This window comes from Vitis riparia, chromosome 12 (genome assembly GCF_004353265.1).
Source record: "Vitis riparia cultivar Riparia Gloire de Montpellier isolate 1030 chromosome 12, EGFV_Vit.rip_1.0, whole genome shotgun sequence".
NCBI classification, from domain to species: Eukaryota; Viridiplantae; Streptophyta; class Magnoliopsida; order Vitales; family Vitaceae; genus Vitis; species Vitis riparia.
In genome coordinates this window covers 18,285,326-18,301,827 of record NC_048442.1, presented here as the reverse complement: position 1 = coordinate 18,301,827, position 16,502 = coordinate 18,285,326, and the positions used below count along the sequence as shown (strand labels likewise).

Genomic DNA, 16,502 nt, shown 5'->3' with positions numbered 1-16,502 from the left:
TAGAAATATTCTATATAATATTCTTTACAAAAAAAAAAAAATCTTTACTAATTAGGAATTTGGGACACTTCCTAACAATCTCCACCTTGGACCAAATTCCATGAAGTTAATCTTCAATCTCTCCATGACACAAACCTTTTTGTATCATATCACCATGAAAGAGCAATCGACTCCACCTTCAGTGAAAATTTCTTTTGTTTTCATTTTGTGTGTTTTGTGATCTTTTGCTCTTCTAGAAATCTTCAACCCAAGCTCTGATACCAATTGTAGTGCCAACGAAAGCTTTGATGCCAACAATGTTAGTTCAAGAACACAAAGATAAAACAATCACACATATGGTACACGAGGTTTTAACGTGGTTCGGCCAACCATGCCTACGTCCACGGATGAGAGATAATGATTCCACTATACAATAGAAAATATTACAGAGACAGAACCAGATACAACTATTGGGTTCCCGAAACATCTCATGTTTCCCCACACCTTGTAAGGTACACGAGGTTTTAACGTGGTTCGGCCAACCATGCCTACGTCCACGGATGAGAGATAATGATTCCATTATACAATAGAGAATATTACAGAGGACAGAACCAGATACAACTATTGGGTTCCTGAAACATCTCATGTTTCCCCATTCCTTGTATACATACCTTACTACGAGCCATCTCGCTCCACTGGGTACCTCCCGTTCTTCCTCACATCTCTATCCACCTTGTATAGTCTCTACAGGCCCATCTCCATCTCATAACTTTTTCCTCTCATGACCTAGAATATTTATAGAAATATTTCCAACAACCTTCCTTATTCTATAAAGAAGTCTAATATTACAATAATATATCAACCTAGAAATATTCTATATAATATTCTTTACAAAAAAAGGAATCTATACTAATTAGGAATTTGGGACACTTCCTAACATTAATAATCCATCACTTTATGCCACAAAAATAAAGAGGTCAAAACAATTTGAGGACAAAGACCACGATTGTGTGACATATTGTGCAAACATCACCTACACCAGCAGCGATGAAAATAGTGTGACATCAAATTTTACCACATTTATTTTCAAACCTTGGCATTCCAGTAATGCTCCTTAAAGCATGAGCCTAAACTGCATATTGCTCCCATCTTACAAGAGCTTAAACTGTAGTAAAAAAAAACAAAAAAAAACAAAAAAAAAAACAAAATCATTCTTGCAAACTTCTTAAACCGAGAAACAAACTCTTTGTATTAAAGAAGTCAAATTCGGAGATTACAAACTAAAATCTCTAAAGTCTTTAAATACGAGTGTTCTTTTCTTTCAACATGACATGTTCTCAAAATGGTGATGCAACCCAGAAGCTAAATCCAAAAATGAAGCTTCAAAAGTCAAAATCAAACTCCAAACATTCTTCAACAAGCTTGTAGAAGAATATCAAACAGAATACAAAAGTGTCATTCATCCACTTTTAAGGTTGAAGAAAATCAAGATGAATTCAAAGAACTTCTTTTATTCTCCAAAATGCTTAAGAAATGTCTTCACAATTTTGGTTAAGAATAAGTCATATTTGACCTTTAATTAAACTTTGTTCCAAGGACATGAATTTATCATCATTTAATCAAACTCAAGACAAGTGACGTTTTTGGCATGCATGAGCATAAACTGCGTACGACGCAAAAAAAAATAAAAAAATGGAACTATGTTTGACTTGATCCTCTCTCTTTTAAGGATACGTAAGCAACTTAGGGAAATCACTTGAGTTCAATCACTACAAAAAAAAAAAAAAAAAAAAAAAAAAAAATCTCATTTTTATTAATAAATAAATCTGGCTAACAAATGCTAGACTTTATTACATCTTGATAAAAATAAAAAATAAAAATAATGAATGAATGAAAAAAATGAAAGTTAAAACTAAGTAAAAAGGTACAACGATCACATCCACACCAAGCATGCAAGCTCGTCATGTTGAGTCCTTAAGGCTTCTTGAAGTTTCTCTAAAGTCTTGACATCAACATCAGTAAGCACGGGGATTTAGGCGATAATGATGTGTTCTTTCCTCAAGCGAGAAACATCATTTTGTTTATTGGCTATAATGTCATCGATCTCAAAGATTGAGTTATGAAAGCGCTCATTTTGTATACCTAGTTGCTCTAATTCTTTCTTAAGTGCTTCATATTTAGCATTGAAAGTAGCTAAGTCAACCTTTAATGATTGACAACGGTTTGTCTGTACACTCTTAGAGTTTAGAGCATCCACAATCTAAGACACAACAATAGCTAAACGTTCACTTTGTACTTCTAGAAATATCTTCATAGAATGGGTATGTTGCACTACATTGAGATGATCTACACTTTCCATGTACTTCTCAATCTGAGACTTCAATGGTGAAGGGTCTACTCCAATCTTCGTGATAGCATTGAAAAGCTCATCAATTTTTCCTCTCAATAATGGGAGACACTCATTGGAAGTTTTGATAATCATCTCCTATCATAAGTGGTGCTTGGCATTGGGCATTAAGGATGATTTGTTCGATGTCAAATGTGTAAGTGGAAGTAGAAAGAGCAACTACAATAGACATGGAGATTGTTGTTCAGCAATTAAACCTGCAACTGCTAAAAGTGTCAATTCATCATATGTTATATCTCCAATTGTGGTCTTTTAACCTTGAGATTCAATCAGAACATCACTTAAGATGTTAGTAATACCTTCATCACCCAAACGAGAATGAGGCAAAGGTAATGGGATGATAAAGTGATTATCTCGTTGCATAATCAAGGTAAAGGGCGTTGACTCCCTAGTAGCAACAACATTTTTTAACCGATCCTTAGGAAATGACTCATCCCCTTTATGGACAAATTGGTTGTCACCCGCCACCTAAAGCAAATATTTATTTTTGTTAGTATCAATGCAAAAATAAATAAATAAATTACCTCTTCACCATCAAGTTCCATCAGTTGAGTAGAAGTTGGGATGTCAGCAAAGATGACATCTACATCAAGAGGATTAGAGTTGGTCTCATCATAATACACAAGGTTGGGTCTAATCTTTCGGTGTTTGAAGTGACATTCATTTGTATTTTCAGAGTCGTCATCTGATACACAAAGACCTCTGCATTGTTATGTTGCTTCAAAGTCTTGTGATAGTGACTATTACCACCATTGAAAATAGTTTCCTCATGCTCTAAGTGTGTAGAGGTATTAGTTTGATGTCCACCCATTGAGCACTTAGAAGAAGCTCTTGAATCATCAGGTAAATCATCAAAATCATTCTCAACATTGTCTTTAACATTCTCCTTACTAGAAACACTTGAGTCATTCTTGCGCATTCTACTCTCTAAAGATTTTGAGGGTATTTGCCAAGAAGAGTCCAGAGGTGGCTCCATACAAGCAGCAATAAGAATTTCCTTATCAAGATTACGCACTTTGATCCACTAATCCACAGAAGCCTTGGTGATTGAAAACTCTTTTAAGACTATGATAATCTAGTATAGTAACTTTGGAGTAGGTACCAGGCCTAATGCATGAATCCCAATGTTGATACATCGTCTCTAAAGTTTCATTGCGAAAAATCTCTAGCAAACCACCCGGAAAGTCTTGAGGATACCCAAATTGCCTGAAAAACCGATGAAGATAATATGGTTAGATCACCCGATGGTTACCTTGTCGCAAAGATAAATAGCTAGAGTGAAGACTTATGAGGTAAGAAGTTTTGGTAACACTAATAGATTCATTATCAGTCCAGTGCACACGCTCCTTGTGGCGCAATGCCAAGTGGTCCAATTTTACGCCTTTGCAAGACATTATCAAAGCTTGAGCTTGCAAATCATCAAAACACTTAGTAGAAAACTCGTTGGAGTAATAAGTCATCTGTGGGGGATGGTTCCAAGAAGGAGAAATGAAATGGGTATCAAAATATTCACCTAACCATCCATATAAATAATGAATAAGGAAAATAGATGCATTAGTCTCAAGCTTCGAAGATCAAGCAATTTCATTGAAGTTGTTGTAAATGCTTGCTAACACCGGAACAACAAAGCTAAATGTCTCTCCTTGAGCCATTTTACTAGCTACCTTGAAGACTCCAGGATGAATCAAGTTGACATCTCCCCAAGGAAGAACGAACTTGCATAACCAACATGCCAAGAAAGCGGCCAAGTAAGTCTCTTTAACATCTACCTCGGCTACGCTAAGGTTGTCAAAAACTTCCATCTTTGACTGAGTACAAGATTTAACATGATCAATTTCCCCAGATGGGTTATGAGTCTTCTTAGGTCTCTGTGCCTTATTCATTGTACTTTTCTTTGGAGGTTTTGCATACTTCATGGAGCCTTTGTACCAAAATGACACCCAAGAAGCTAACTTGATTGAAGACTTCCCTTTCGTCTTAGAGCAAATTCGATGATATGCAAGGAATAAATTTCAACAACTTGGTGGGAGTAAGGACTTTGTTGCATCATTAGATAACTCTTCCAATCTCGATATTATCTCATCATAAAAAAATCCAATGATGGGTAGTCCAGCAATACGATACAAGTCCCAAAGGGAAATGGAAACCTCTCTAATGGAAGTATGTAAGGTGTTAGTGGTAAGACACCAACGTTCGCAAAAGGCCCTAATCATAGAGGCATGACGATCATAGTTGAATAAGGATGCAAAAATAACTTCATAAAGCTTACATCCTTTAAGAAATGGTCCATGTCGATCCAATACTTCCTCAACCCATTCCCAATATCCTTCGGTAAAGAAAGATTCCCCAAGTACTTTGAATGAGTTTCTTTATTTGGCTTCTCCGTCATGAACACGAGAACCCAACAATCCAAATTCATCATGAACTTCAGTAGTAGTTGGGTGAAAGGAATTCAACAGCTAAACATCAAAAACAGGTTTCACCTTATTAAGTTTTGAATTGCTGATATTTGTAAGCTTGCAAGATGTAACTCGGGACCAGGAATAAATGTGTAATGGGTTCTTTGTCACTAGTACTAACAAAGATTGAAGGTTAGTAAGTAACTTATGCACTAACAAGGTAGTTCCTTTCTCAAAATCTTCACTATCATTCTCAAGAATGGTTACGATTTTCTCCTTGAAACATTTGAAGAACGTCATTCTACACACACACACAAAGGTAGAAAGAGTGATGAATAAAATATGGGTTTAAGTTTTTAGATGCCATTATGCATTTAAGTCAGGCCAATTTGCATGGATAAAGACCTTAGTACTCAAGTCATATTAAGTATTGAAAGTACAACACCGTGTAGCATCAGGGTCATAACTTGTTTGCATAGATACCAATTATTATTCTGGTTTTAATTAAATGTTAACACTTGAATATCACTATGCATTCAAGTCAAGCCAATTTGCATGAGTGAAGACTTTAGCACATAAGTGTCGAAAATACAACACCACGTAGCATCATGGCTATCACTTATTTGCATAGATACCAATTATTATTCTGATTTTATTTAAATGTTAAAACTTGAATATCACTATGCATTCAAGTCAAGCCAATTTGCATGAGCGAAGACTTTAGCACATAAGTGTCGAAAATACAACACCGCGTAGCATCAAGGTTATAACTTGTTTGCATAGATATCAATTATTATTCTGGTTTTAATTAAATGTTAAAACTTGAACACCATTTTGCATTCAAATCAAGTCAATTTACATAGGTGAAGTCTTTAGCACATAAGTGTCAAAAATACAACATCGCTTCGCATCAGGACTATGATTTGATTACACGATGGTCAAATTTTAAATATTCATATTTTTTTATAGATATTTAATTTTATTATAAAATTCCCTTCAAATATTAAGGTAATTTAAAAATTAATTAATTAATTAAATTACTTGAAATCAAATTCGCCTTTGCGAATAATGAAGGCTGACACGCGTTCAAAAAAAGTAAGGCCTTTTCTTCCTTTAAAAAAAAATATTAGCAAAAAAAAAAAATACACGTTTCAATATATATATATATATATATATATATATATATATATATATATATGTATGGATGGAAAATATTATGGAGGGTTTGACTTTTTCATGCATGTTATATATACTATTAAAAAAACAAAATATCTCTTTTCAGGAGATCACGTGAATGGCTTTACCCCAATATAGCCAATATATATATATATATGCCAATGATGCAACATTGTGACTCACGTCTCTACCTACATTGTGCCTCCGTCCCTATTGACTTGGGCATGCACCCACCAAGCTCCAATATATATATATATATATATATATATATATATATATATATATATATATATATATATATATATATATATATATATATTTACATAAATAAAAAAACAAAAAACTTACAAGTTTGAAGAGGTGAAGATTTTTCGTGATGAACTGAAGTCGGGTTTCTCAAGTTGGATGGAAGAATACTCAAAGATCAAAAGAGTTCTTTGAAAAATTCCCTTTATATAAAAAAAAAATGTATATAGGAATGACAATTAAAAGATGACTGAAAATGTAAAGTAAGAAGGAAAACAAATTAGAAAAAGATTCAAAGTATAAAACAAGTAGGAAAACTAAGTGGAGTTTGAAAAAAAAAATGGGAAAGAAATATTTTTTTGGAAAAAATAGGAAACTTCCTATTAAAATATTTATTTAAAAAAAAAAATACACTCACCCCATCCACATGACAATGCATGTACGTGATGCATCTTGAAGTGGGGGACATTTGTAAACATAAAAAAATTAGTGGATTAAATTACCACTAATTTGGTCTTCAAAATGAATAATTTTTTTTTAAAAAAAAAATCCTCTTATGGATAAATTTCCCTAATCCCCAATTATAAAAAATAATAATAATGAGAAGAAGAAAATTATTATTATTATTATCTTATTGGTAAAATCTCTCGAGAGGAAAATTTGTTAAAATCAAGGAATTAAATCCCTTGAATTAAGCAATTAAAATTTGCGAATTTGAAATTCAAATTCCTATCTTCACCTATAAATAGAGGTGTTTTCTATCAAGAAAAAAGAAAAAAAAATCTAGAAAGGAAAATCTTAAAGAGAAAATCCAAAGGCGACTTCGTATGGGAAAAGAGGTTTCACAACAAAAGAAAAAGCTTCATCAACTTCATCAAATCTCCTACAAGTTCAGTAAACGGCAAAAGAACTGCTACACGCGTTCTTCGCCATTCAATAAGGTCATTTGGGAATAAACCACTTGTGGCCCTCGATTGATTTTCGAAATCAAGAAAACATCATCGTCATCTTTCAAAGTGTGATCGAGGCAAAAGAACGGAGAGAAAATATTTTTTTGGAAAGAATATTATTTTTGAGATTGTTCCCACAATATTTTAATTTTAATAAATATTTTATTGGTATTATTTTCCTATTTTGTTTTGCTAATTTTTGGAGGATAAAAAATTTTACGAAATTTGTGCATACAGCCCCATCATCATCTTCCAAGCAGATTCCTCATGGAAACATTTCAGATAGCAGAGATAGAAAAGGTACGGGTGATAATCGGGCTATGAAGATGTCAGCTGTCCTCACCCAAACTTGGAGGGATGACTAGAAATCTGGGCATCTTCCGGTATCTCTATTTGTGTTGTTGGTGAAAGTATTTTGCCCTTCATTCCAGCTTCTGAGATGTCTTTGCTCTTGTAACCATTGGGAGGGAAGATTAAAAGTTCTCACATGGTATATAATTCATGGAATCGCTTCAATTTAAGAAAGAAGCTTATTTCAAATGAATTTTTACAGAAGTTTTGCTTTTTTATGGTCCCCATCTTACCAATTCAAGCTCTGACAGGGCAAGGAGGTATCAACAAATGACTAATGGAAAGGAGATCCTTATGTTTTCATTGAGTAATAAGCAAGCTTTGAAAGTCCAATTGTTTTTGCCTGAAATAAAGAAATCCTTTATTTTCTTCATTAGTTATAACCTGCTATTACATGGATAGGAAAGCAAAAACATGGCGTTCAATTGAGAGAACATATAGAAAAATAAGGCCGCTAGCGAGTCAAATACCTCAACAAAATCAACAAACAATTCAAGCACCCATTTTCATGGCTTCCCTTTCAACAGCTTTCTTCAGGAAACTGTCCTCCTCCAGGACCATCTGAACAGGCAGGAACCCCAACCCGTTGGCCATGGCGAGCATCATTTGTTTGGTCTCCTTCTTGAACTCCTCCAAATCCACTGCACCATTCGCATCATGATCGAACTTCACAAACAGGGAGTCGTAGACGTGAGCAAGCTCATCTGGATCTCTTTTAACATCAATACCGAAGTGTGTTTCAAAGACCCTCAGACTCTGAAACTCTTTCAGCATCTCTGCATAGGAGAGGAAGCCATCATGGTTTGTGTCAAGATTGGAAAAGCGGTCATGGATCAAACCATTGAATGCTTCTTCATCTTCCACAAAGCTGACAATGGTGGCACCGTCCAACACTTCCACACTCATTCTCTCTTCTGCTCCTGCGCTCAAACTGGCTAGTTTCCAAGAAAAGCTCTAACCCAAGAACCAAGTAGTAAAAAAGCTTTTGATTTTGATGAAAATGAAGGATGCCGTGGTTGCATATTTATATGGTTGATTATTAGCAGAGAAACAAGCGCCAAGCTAATAGGAAAGTAATATGCTGGTTCAAACGCACAGAAAGTTTTCAGCCTATTGTTTTTCTGCGCCTCTGGTTTCTGAAAACTTCCACGCAAACCAAGCTAATGGGAAGGCTCTAGTAAATACCAGTATCACTACATTGGTGAGATTGCACCCAATGCATTATCGTAGTGCTCATATGTATTGCCATAGTACACCTTGTTATGACAAAAACTAGCTTCGATTATCTCGGCTTAAAATTGTGTTTATACAATTAATAAGAGGAGTCTACTGCAAAAATAATATGATATCACAAAGCTAATCTCAGAAAATCTGGTATAATAAAACTAGTGTTATATTTCATATGGGTCCCTGTTTCGTGGAAATTAAACAATAGGCTCAGCTGATATGTAGATAGTCAGAAATGTCTAGAACGTCAGAAGCCGAAAGGACTTGACCAAAGTCAAAGACGAGTAACTTTTTGGGTTAAGACGATGCGCCAAACCTGAAAATGAAAATCAACGCGCCCACAAAATAGACATTTCTGTGGGTCCTCTTGTTTTTCTTACCCACCGATATTCCACCGACTTCCTCAAAAGTAAATCACCATGGTACAGAACGTCGACTTAGTACACCTGCCACACGAAATTACGAAATTACTTCATCACTCATTATAGTGTTGAACACATTTGGAGGGAAACACATTCTTGTTATACAATCGTATCTTCGTTAGATTCGACAGATACCTATCGATCTTCTAGAGTTTTCTCATTAAACAAACACTCAGTTCAATTCCCATTCAACAGCTTTCTTCGAGAAACTATGCAGTTTCTTTCTGATGAGATAATTTTTATTTTTATTTTTTTTTGGTCCATATAACGCGCCCGATCAACAATATTTAAATGATATTTTAAGAAATCAAACCCAAGAAAGTTCAGAATCCCTAGATTTCTGGGTCTTCCAGACGCTATGAGATCTAATCCAACTTCTGCTATATCCCCTGGATATATTGCTCCTTTGAAAATAATTCTTTTAGGTTTCTTGAAAACAAAAACCAATAGTATTTTTTCAAGATATTGCTTAAACGTTGTGTAAATTAAAAAATGGTACAGGTTTTAAGAATAGAGAATCTTTCTTTATCTTCTCACTGCATCAAAATATATTCTTCAAATTGATTTCAAGAAAAAAAAAAAGGTGAATTCACAAATGTGTGATTTTATTCATCCGAAAGAAGCGCTTTTCAATCAGGTGTGTAAAGACGTACAAGAATATGAATCTCTACTGCCACTACAACTTCTAAGGTTCCACCATCTTCACCAATACAAATCAAAGCCCTCTACTACGTACGTAAGTTTGAAGAGAAAATTAAGGAAACAAGAATCTAAATCAGATTAGGGCACCAGTTTGGTGGATTCCCATTCAACAGCTTTCTTCAAGAAACTGCCCTCTTCTAGAATCATCTGCAAAGGCAAGAGACCTAACCCATCAGCCACGGCCAGCATCATTCTCTTGGTCGCAGTCTTGAACTCCTCAAAATCCAACACCCCATTTGAGTCACGATCAAACTGCGAGAACAGAAAGCAGTAGACTCCAGCAACTTCATCTGGGTCTGTCTTCACATCAATCCCAAAGTCGGTCTCAAAAACCCTAAGACACTGCAGTTCTTTCAACATCTCCTCGTAGGAAAGCACACCGTCTTGATCTTCGTCAAGAGCGGCAAAGCGGCCATGTACCCAACTGTTGAATGCTTCTTCATCTTCAACAAAGCCAGCAATGGTGGCACCATTCAGAATTTCTACACTCATGATGGAAGCTCTTCTTCTAATCGCTACTCTTCTGCGGAAGTTTTTTGGACTAGAGAACAGAATGTATATCGGAGACGTCGATTTCGATGAAAGTACAGACGGGCTTGTACTCATATATATATATATATATATATATATATATATTGTTGTAGAGTTTGTGCAGATATCTATTTGTAATCGGTTTCTATTTCCTTTATTGAATACAGTTATATTCTACTGAAAATATTTGTATTCCTTTTCTATTACGGTACTAGCTAGTTAGATTTAGAAACTTTCTAAAATATTTGTATTTCCTTCTCTAAGATGGTTCTTGCTAGATTTAGAAACTTTCAACACTCATGATGGGAACTCTTGCTCTAATTGCCACTCATCTGCGGAAGCTTTTTGGACTAAAAAACAGAATGAATGTGGGAAACGTCGATTTTGATGAATGTACAGACGGGCTTATATGCATATATTTGTTATATATATGTACTACTTCAAGTATTAAAAAGTGAGCCCAGCAATTTTCTCACTTGGAATACATCGACATGAATATAGTTCGTTAATATTAACTTAATGCCTGGGTTATTTTGAAATCTTTTTATATTTGATTATACTATAAAAAAAATCAAATATAATTGCAATTAATTAAAAACATAGGTGTTTTTAAATTATTTAATTTATATATAGATGAGATTTAAATAAATAAAATGAATTTAAAATATTATATAAAAATAATTTAATGATTTTAAATCATTTTTTTATTTTATTTTTTTTTTCTATTTTCATTCTCCTAACCTTAATATTAAGTGAAAGGAAGTCTCCAAGTTAACCAAATCTGATAACTGAAATTCCTCCATGATAATAGTAGTTTATTCATCACTTCTTCACGATAACATGAACTCAATTCCCACCATTGAAGTTGCTCCAAGATGATAGCAATTGACTGAATTCCTCGGGATGATAGCAGCTAAATTCCAACTATGTTCTCTTTGTATATCCAATACGTTTGTAATGCCATCAATATGGCTATAACTGATTCCTTTTGTTCTTTCATAATACAAAAAAACAAAACAAGATTCCTTTAAAGTCTTTATGGTATCTGTTGTGGAGAGCTCAATTCCTTTCTCTTCTCTATGGATATGATATTCTCTGGTATATTGATGGATCGCATTGACATGATACCAACTTCAAATTGATGAACGGTAGTTTTTCATTTTTGATTTATTTCATTTGTTCATGTACAGAGTATATATAGAGGGTAATCACCATTCTAAGAATGGGAAAGAATTATACAAGAAAAAAATGATATAAGGAAAAAAATAACTAATATCATAATATCTCAACATTCCTAATATCTCAACACTCCCTCTCAAGTTGCTGCATAGATGTCACACATGCCCAATTTGTCTAAAAATTTTGAGAACACTCGACTTGAAACTGCAGCTTTGGTGAGGATATCGACCAATTGATCTTCTGATCGAATTTTAAGCAATTCCACAATCTTATCATCCAGCTTTTCCTTAATGACAAATCTATCCACCTTGATAGCATTAATGCAGGCATGAAATTAAGGCAAAATCAATAAAAGATTTTAAAATTTGTTGTGTTTCAAATTTATACTGCATAATAGATATTCATGTGCATCTTGTAAAGTCATCCACAATGGTGAGAAAGAAACGTGCCCCTAAATGTGTGGGAATTTTGTGTGGACCCCAAATATCACAATGTAACAAATCAAATAAAGCATAAGTTGATATGGAGCTTGAAGAAAATGGAAGTCTAGTTTGCTTAGCCATGGGACAAACAGAACAATTATTATCATAAGAGATATCATTGGAAGACAACAATGGAGAAACTAATTTAAGTCAAAATGGTGATGGATGGCCAAGACACATATGCCGCAATTTTGAAGGATGAGAAACTTGATGAGCAATAGGTGTTCTTTGCAACGAAGACATGTTATAGAGACCACCTCGTTGTTTACTCTAGCCAATCATCTTCCCCGTAGCCAAGTCCTACAAGACTTAAAGTGAAAAACAAAATGACACAACAGTTTAAAAGCTCCACTATCCAGAATCCAAGGCTTGGTGAATACATAATTAATTGAGGTAGTGGAAAAAATTAACATACTTGTAGCATTTGCATGAGCATTGCTATTATCAGAAGCCTGGTTTGGAGTCATCGTGGACACGACATGGCCAAGTTGTTGAAGTTGGTCTGCGAAAAGCCCATGTAGAGAGTCCAGCGGGTTGGAGAATTGGATTGGAGTACCAATGTTTTATGGACTAGTACTATGTGCAGATTGGGAAGAGTATGTTGCATTAACAATAGGGTTGGAATTACATGCATTTTCTCGAGACCTGCGCTACTGCTGGTGTGGTTGACTTTGTCAATTTCCTTGAGTTCCTGTGTTGTTGGGAACTCATGTGTCATTTTTAAACTTGCACCTTTCTTCAGTACTACCTTTTTGATCTCAATATTTGCAATGAAATTTTAGAGTCCTACAATTTTCAATTGTATGACCTCTTCTATTATAGTGTTCACAGTATTTATCTTTAAAATTATTTGAGAGGTTGTTTGGTCGATTCTGAACTGCAATAGCAATGGAAAATTTTTTAGTTGATTCCGATGTCATTTGTTGTTGTGTTTCGTCTTGAACAACAAGAGAGCAGGCTTGACATACATTAGGCAATGGTGACATCATAAGAATGTTAGTACGAACAATGTTGTAGGTGTCGTTAAGGCCCATGAGAAATTACATCATTCGATCTTCCTCTCTCTGTTTAAGATGTGCTTTCATCTGGTTGCAAATGGGAAGAGTTTGATACATTTCTAATTCATCCCAAAGGCCTTTGAGCTTTGTGAAATAAGTTGAAACTGTCATGGTGCCTTGTGAGAGAGAAGCTAAGGATTTCTGAATTTGATAGATTGCAAGTGCATTCTTTTGTGAGAATTGGTCTTTGAAATATTCCTACACTTGATGAGCTGTCGGCGTTTGAATACGTGGAATGAGATTTTTCTGACAGTGTTTGAACTCACTTGTTATGGTGTTTGTAAGAATTTTGGAGCTTTGAAAAAAGCCAAGTAATCAAGCACCAAGGTCATATATTACAATAATATTTCTTAATAATTATTATATATGATTTAAATGGAAATTATGGAAAATAAATTATGATGGTAAAATGGGATTCCAAGTAAGAATATAATTTTAAAATATATATTAAACATATTAGTCATGGTAAAACAATATTTTTCGTCAAATTTTACAACATAAAAGTCATGCTAACTAGATATCAAACATCAATTGGGTATCATTCATCAATGCCTAGATGTCACAGGTCGATCCATCTCAATCACCAATTCAATTACATAAGTAGCACCTTTATTAAATGATGTAAACATATGTGGATGACATGTAACAACCTTTGTCTCTACCACTCTATAATTTTATAGACACCATAAAAATCAACACATATTATAAATTATGTACTAAATTTTTATTGAATATAATCATGTTTAAATTGTATTGATTTGTTTAACTTATTTAATAATAAATGCTCTTATTGACATATTTAATAATTGTATTGATAATCTTGTTCTAACCATAACCTATCTAAATTACATTTGACTTATTTAAAAATTGATTTTCAATAAATAGATCAATTGAGAAATTAAACAAATTCACTCAAACAAAACTTAACTCGATTTTATTATTAAATGAATTATACGACATACTATTTTATTAATAATTATATTATATTTGGGTCCATACTTTTAATTCGATTATTATTCATATCCTATTGGGTTGATATATTTAATTGAATGCCTAAATTTTGACATAATATGAGCATGACCCATCAACACGCATCAAATGTGATTAGGGATGACAATGGGGCGGGGTTTTGTACCCGACCCTCCCCACCCCTAATGAGATAGGTTTCAATTTTAATAAATGGGTTTGGGACGGGTTTGATATTTTTTTTTAAAACCTAGGGTGGGTTTGAGTATTGCCCTATCCCACCCCACCCTGATTATATATAAAATTAATTTTTAAAATTAATTTAATTTAAATTTTAGTTTATTATTTTTAACATATAGATAATAATAAAATATTTTTAATAAATAAGTTATAAAAATATAATAATTTAATTATTTATAAATATATATTTATTTTAATGTAATTAAAATTTTTAAAAGTAATTTTTAAGGAAAAAAAAAAGTTAAACGGGGCGGGGTATGGTAATTTATCATGCCTGTCCCATTTAATTTTTTAAATGAGATGTAGATGAAAATTATTTTGAATAAATAGGATCGAGTTGGGATGAATAAATAGGCCCGAGTTGGGATGAGGGCGACCCATCCCAAACCCGTCCCATTGTCCTCCCTAAATGTGATGTTCATTTCATCCTTCTTATCCATGATAAAAGGATCTAATTTCTTGAAATTTTGGTTACACGTTCAATCAATTTACCACAAATTTTGTTTCATGATTAAATGATGATTTTCACCAAAAAAAAAAAAAAAATACTTCATGGTAAAAAAAATAAAATAAAAATAAAATAAAATAAAATAAAAGGAGAGAGAAGGCATTTAGCCATTATGTTTTTCCCTGAAAATGTTGACTTCCATTATGAGCTTATTTTGTGGTCAAAGGTCATCATATATTACTGAAAATTCTATTTTATGATAATATAGAATATATTTTCACAAATTTTATTTTATGAAACTCGTACCTTTTATTTTTTATATATATAATGAAAAATTATTATTCACTGACTTAATGTAAGAAGAAACTCAACATGAATGACGCATCAACATGAATGACTTACTGCAACATACTCGACGTAAATTATTTTATTTTCATTTTTCATACAGACAAACGAGATGTTCTCTTTTACTTAGGAGTATAGGAATAGTCTCTTGGGCATCAACATGAATGACTTACTGCAACATACTCGATGTAAATTATTTTATTTTCATTTTTCTTACAGACAAGCGAGATGTTCCCTTTTACTTAGGAGTATAGGAATAGTCTCTCGAGCATCAACATGAATGACTTACTGCAACATACTCGACGTAAATTATTTTATTTTCATTTTTCATACAAACAAGCGAGATGTTCTCTTTTACTTAGGAGTATAGGAATAGTCTCTTGGACATCAACATGAATGACTTAGTGCAACATACTTGACGTAAATTATTTTATTTTCATTTTTCATGTAGACAAGCGCGATGTTCTCTTTTACTTAGGAGTATAGGAATAGTCTCTCGAGCAGTAATCATAACACTTTCCAGGATCGAGATCATGGTTCGAATAATCGGCCACCGCGCTGCTTTCTCCTGCAACACAAACGAGAAATTTGTCGTATCAACTTTTTAACAATATTTAAATAAATAAATAAATAAAATTTTAGCAAAATTTCTACTTCCTACCAGCAAGAAAATAATAATAATAATAATAATAATAATATTTTAGCAATATTTCTACTTCCTACCAGCACAAACTTGAAATGAGATGAAGAGAACAAGAACCAAGGCAAAAACGAAAAGAAGAAACAAAGATTTAGAAGAAGAAGCCATTGACAAGTCTCGGAGCCGAAAACTGAAAGCCCTATGTGAGAAGTTCTGGCAAGGCCGATGCAGCTCCGCCCCTATTTATAAGGGGATTTTGAAAGAAAAAAAAAAAAAAAAAACAATAATTTTAAAGAATATTTTTTAAAATAAAAAAAAAAAATCATTTGTAACGACTATACTTTTTATGAAGTCATCGATGTGAATAGTGGTTGTCGCATCACTGTCCCCATTTGAGTTAATGATGATGGGATCATGCACAACGTGGCACAAACCCATTTCATCATGGAGGACACTTGTCATTATTTTGATATTTCACTATGGATGATGGTTGTTATGATTTTGACCTTTTAGGTCATGGGTCCACCCTTAGGCCATATTTGGTTAAATGAAAATTTGTCGTAGAGAGAAAAAATAAAACAAAAAATAAATTAAATTAATTAACTTTATATATTATTTTAATTTTTTTACTATTTTTTATTAATAAATATAAAAATTAAATAATTTAAATATATATAAATTTTAATGAATCTTAATTATATTTAATTTTTATTAATATTTTTATAGGACAAAAATTAATTTTCTAACATTTTTA

The 16,502-nt window shown here is 33.2% G+C and overlaps 2 protein-coding genes and 1 long non-coding RNA gene across 3 annotated transcripts; all 3 read right to left on the bottom strand.

Moving 5' to 3' along the window:
• Positions 1–7,849: 7,849 nt before the first annotated feature.
• Positions 7,850–8,484, bottom strand: LOC117927207. Its single transcript, XM_034846652.1, has one exon. It carries the CDS (start codon positions 8,412–8,414, stop codon positions 8,001–8,003), a length of 414 nt encoding a protein of 137 aa, XP_034702543.1. The 5' UTR covers positions 8,415–8,484; the 3' UTR covers positions 7,850–8,000.
• A 1,290-nt stretch (positions 8,485–9,774) lies between these two features.
• On the bottom strand, positions 9,775–10,396 carry LOC117925864. The gene has a single exon (XM_034844973.1). It carries the CDS (start codon positions 10,349–10,351, stop codon positions 9,938–9,940), a length of 414 nt encoding a protein of 137 aa, XP_034700864.1. The 5' UTR covers positions 10,352–10,396; the 3' UTR covers positions 9,775–9,937.
• A 4,997-nt stretch (positions 10,397–15,393) lies between these two features.
• LOC117927277 lies at positions 15,394–15,956 on the bottom strand. The gene is made up of 2 exons (XR_004653313.1): positions 15,832–15,956; positions 15,394–15,676 (listed from the first exon to the last, which is right to left on the bottom strand). It is a non-coding gene; the product is annotated as an uncharacterized LOC117927277 (long non-coding RNA).
• Between the last annotated feature and the right edge of the window lie 546 nt (positions 15,957–16,502).

What these genes read in the sequence shown, in the direction of transcription:
- LOC117927207 (XM_034846652.1), bottom strand. Translation starts at nt 8,414, where the DNA reads ATGAGTGTGGAAGTGTTGGACGGTGCCACCATTGTCAGCTTTGTGGAA.
- LOC117925864 (XM_034844973.1), bottom strand. Translation starts at nt 10,351, where the DNA reads ATGAGTGTAGAAATTCTGAATGGTGCCACCATTGCTGGCTTTGTTGAA.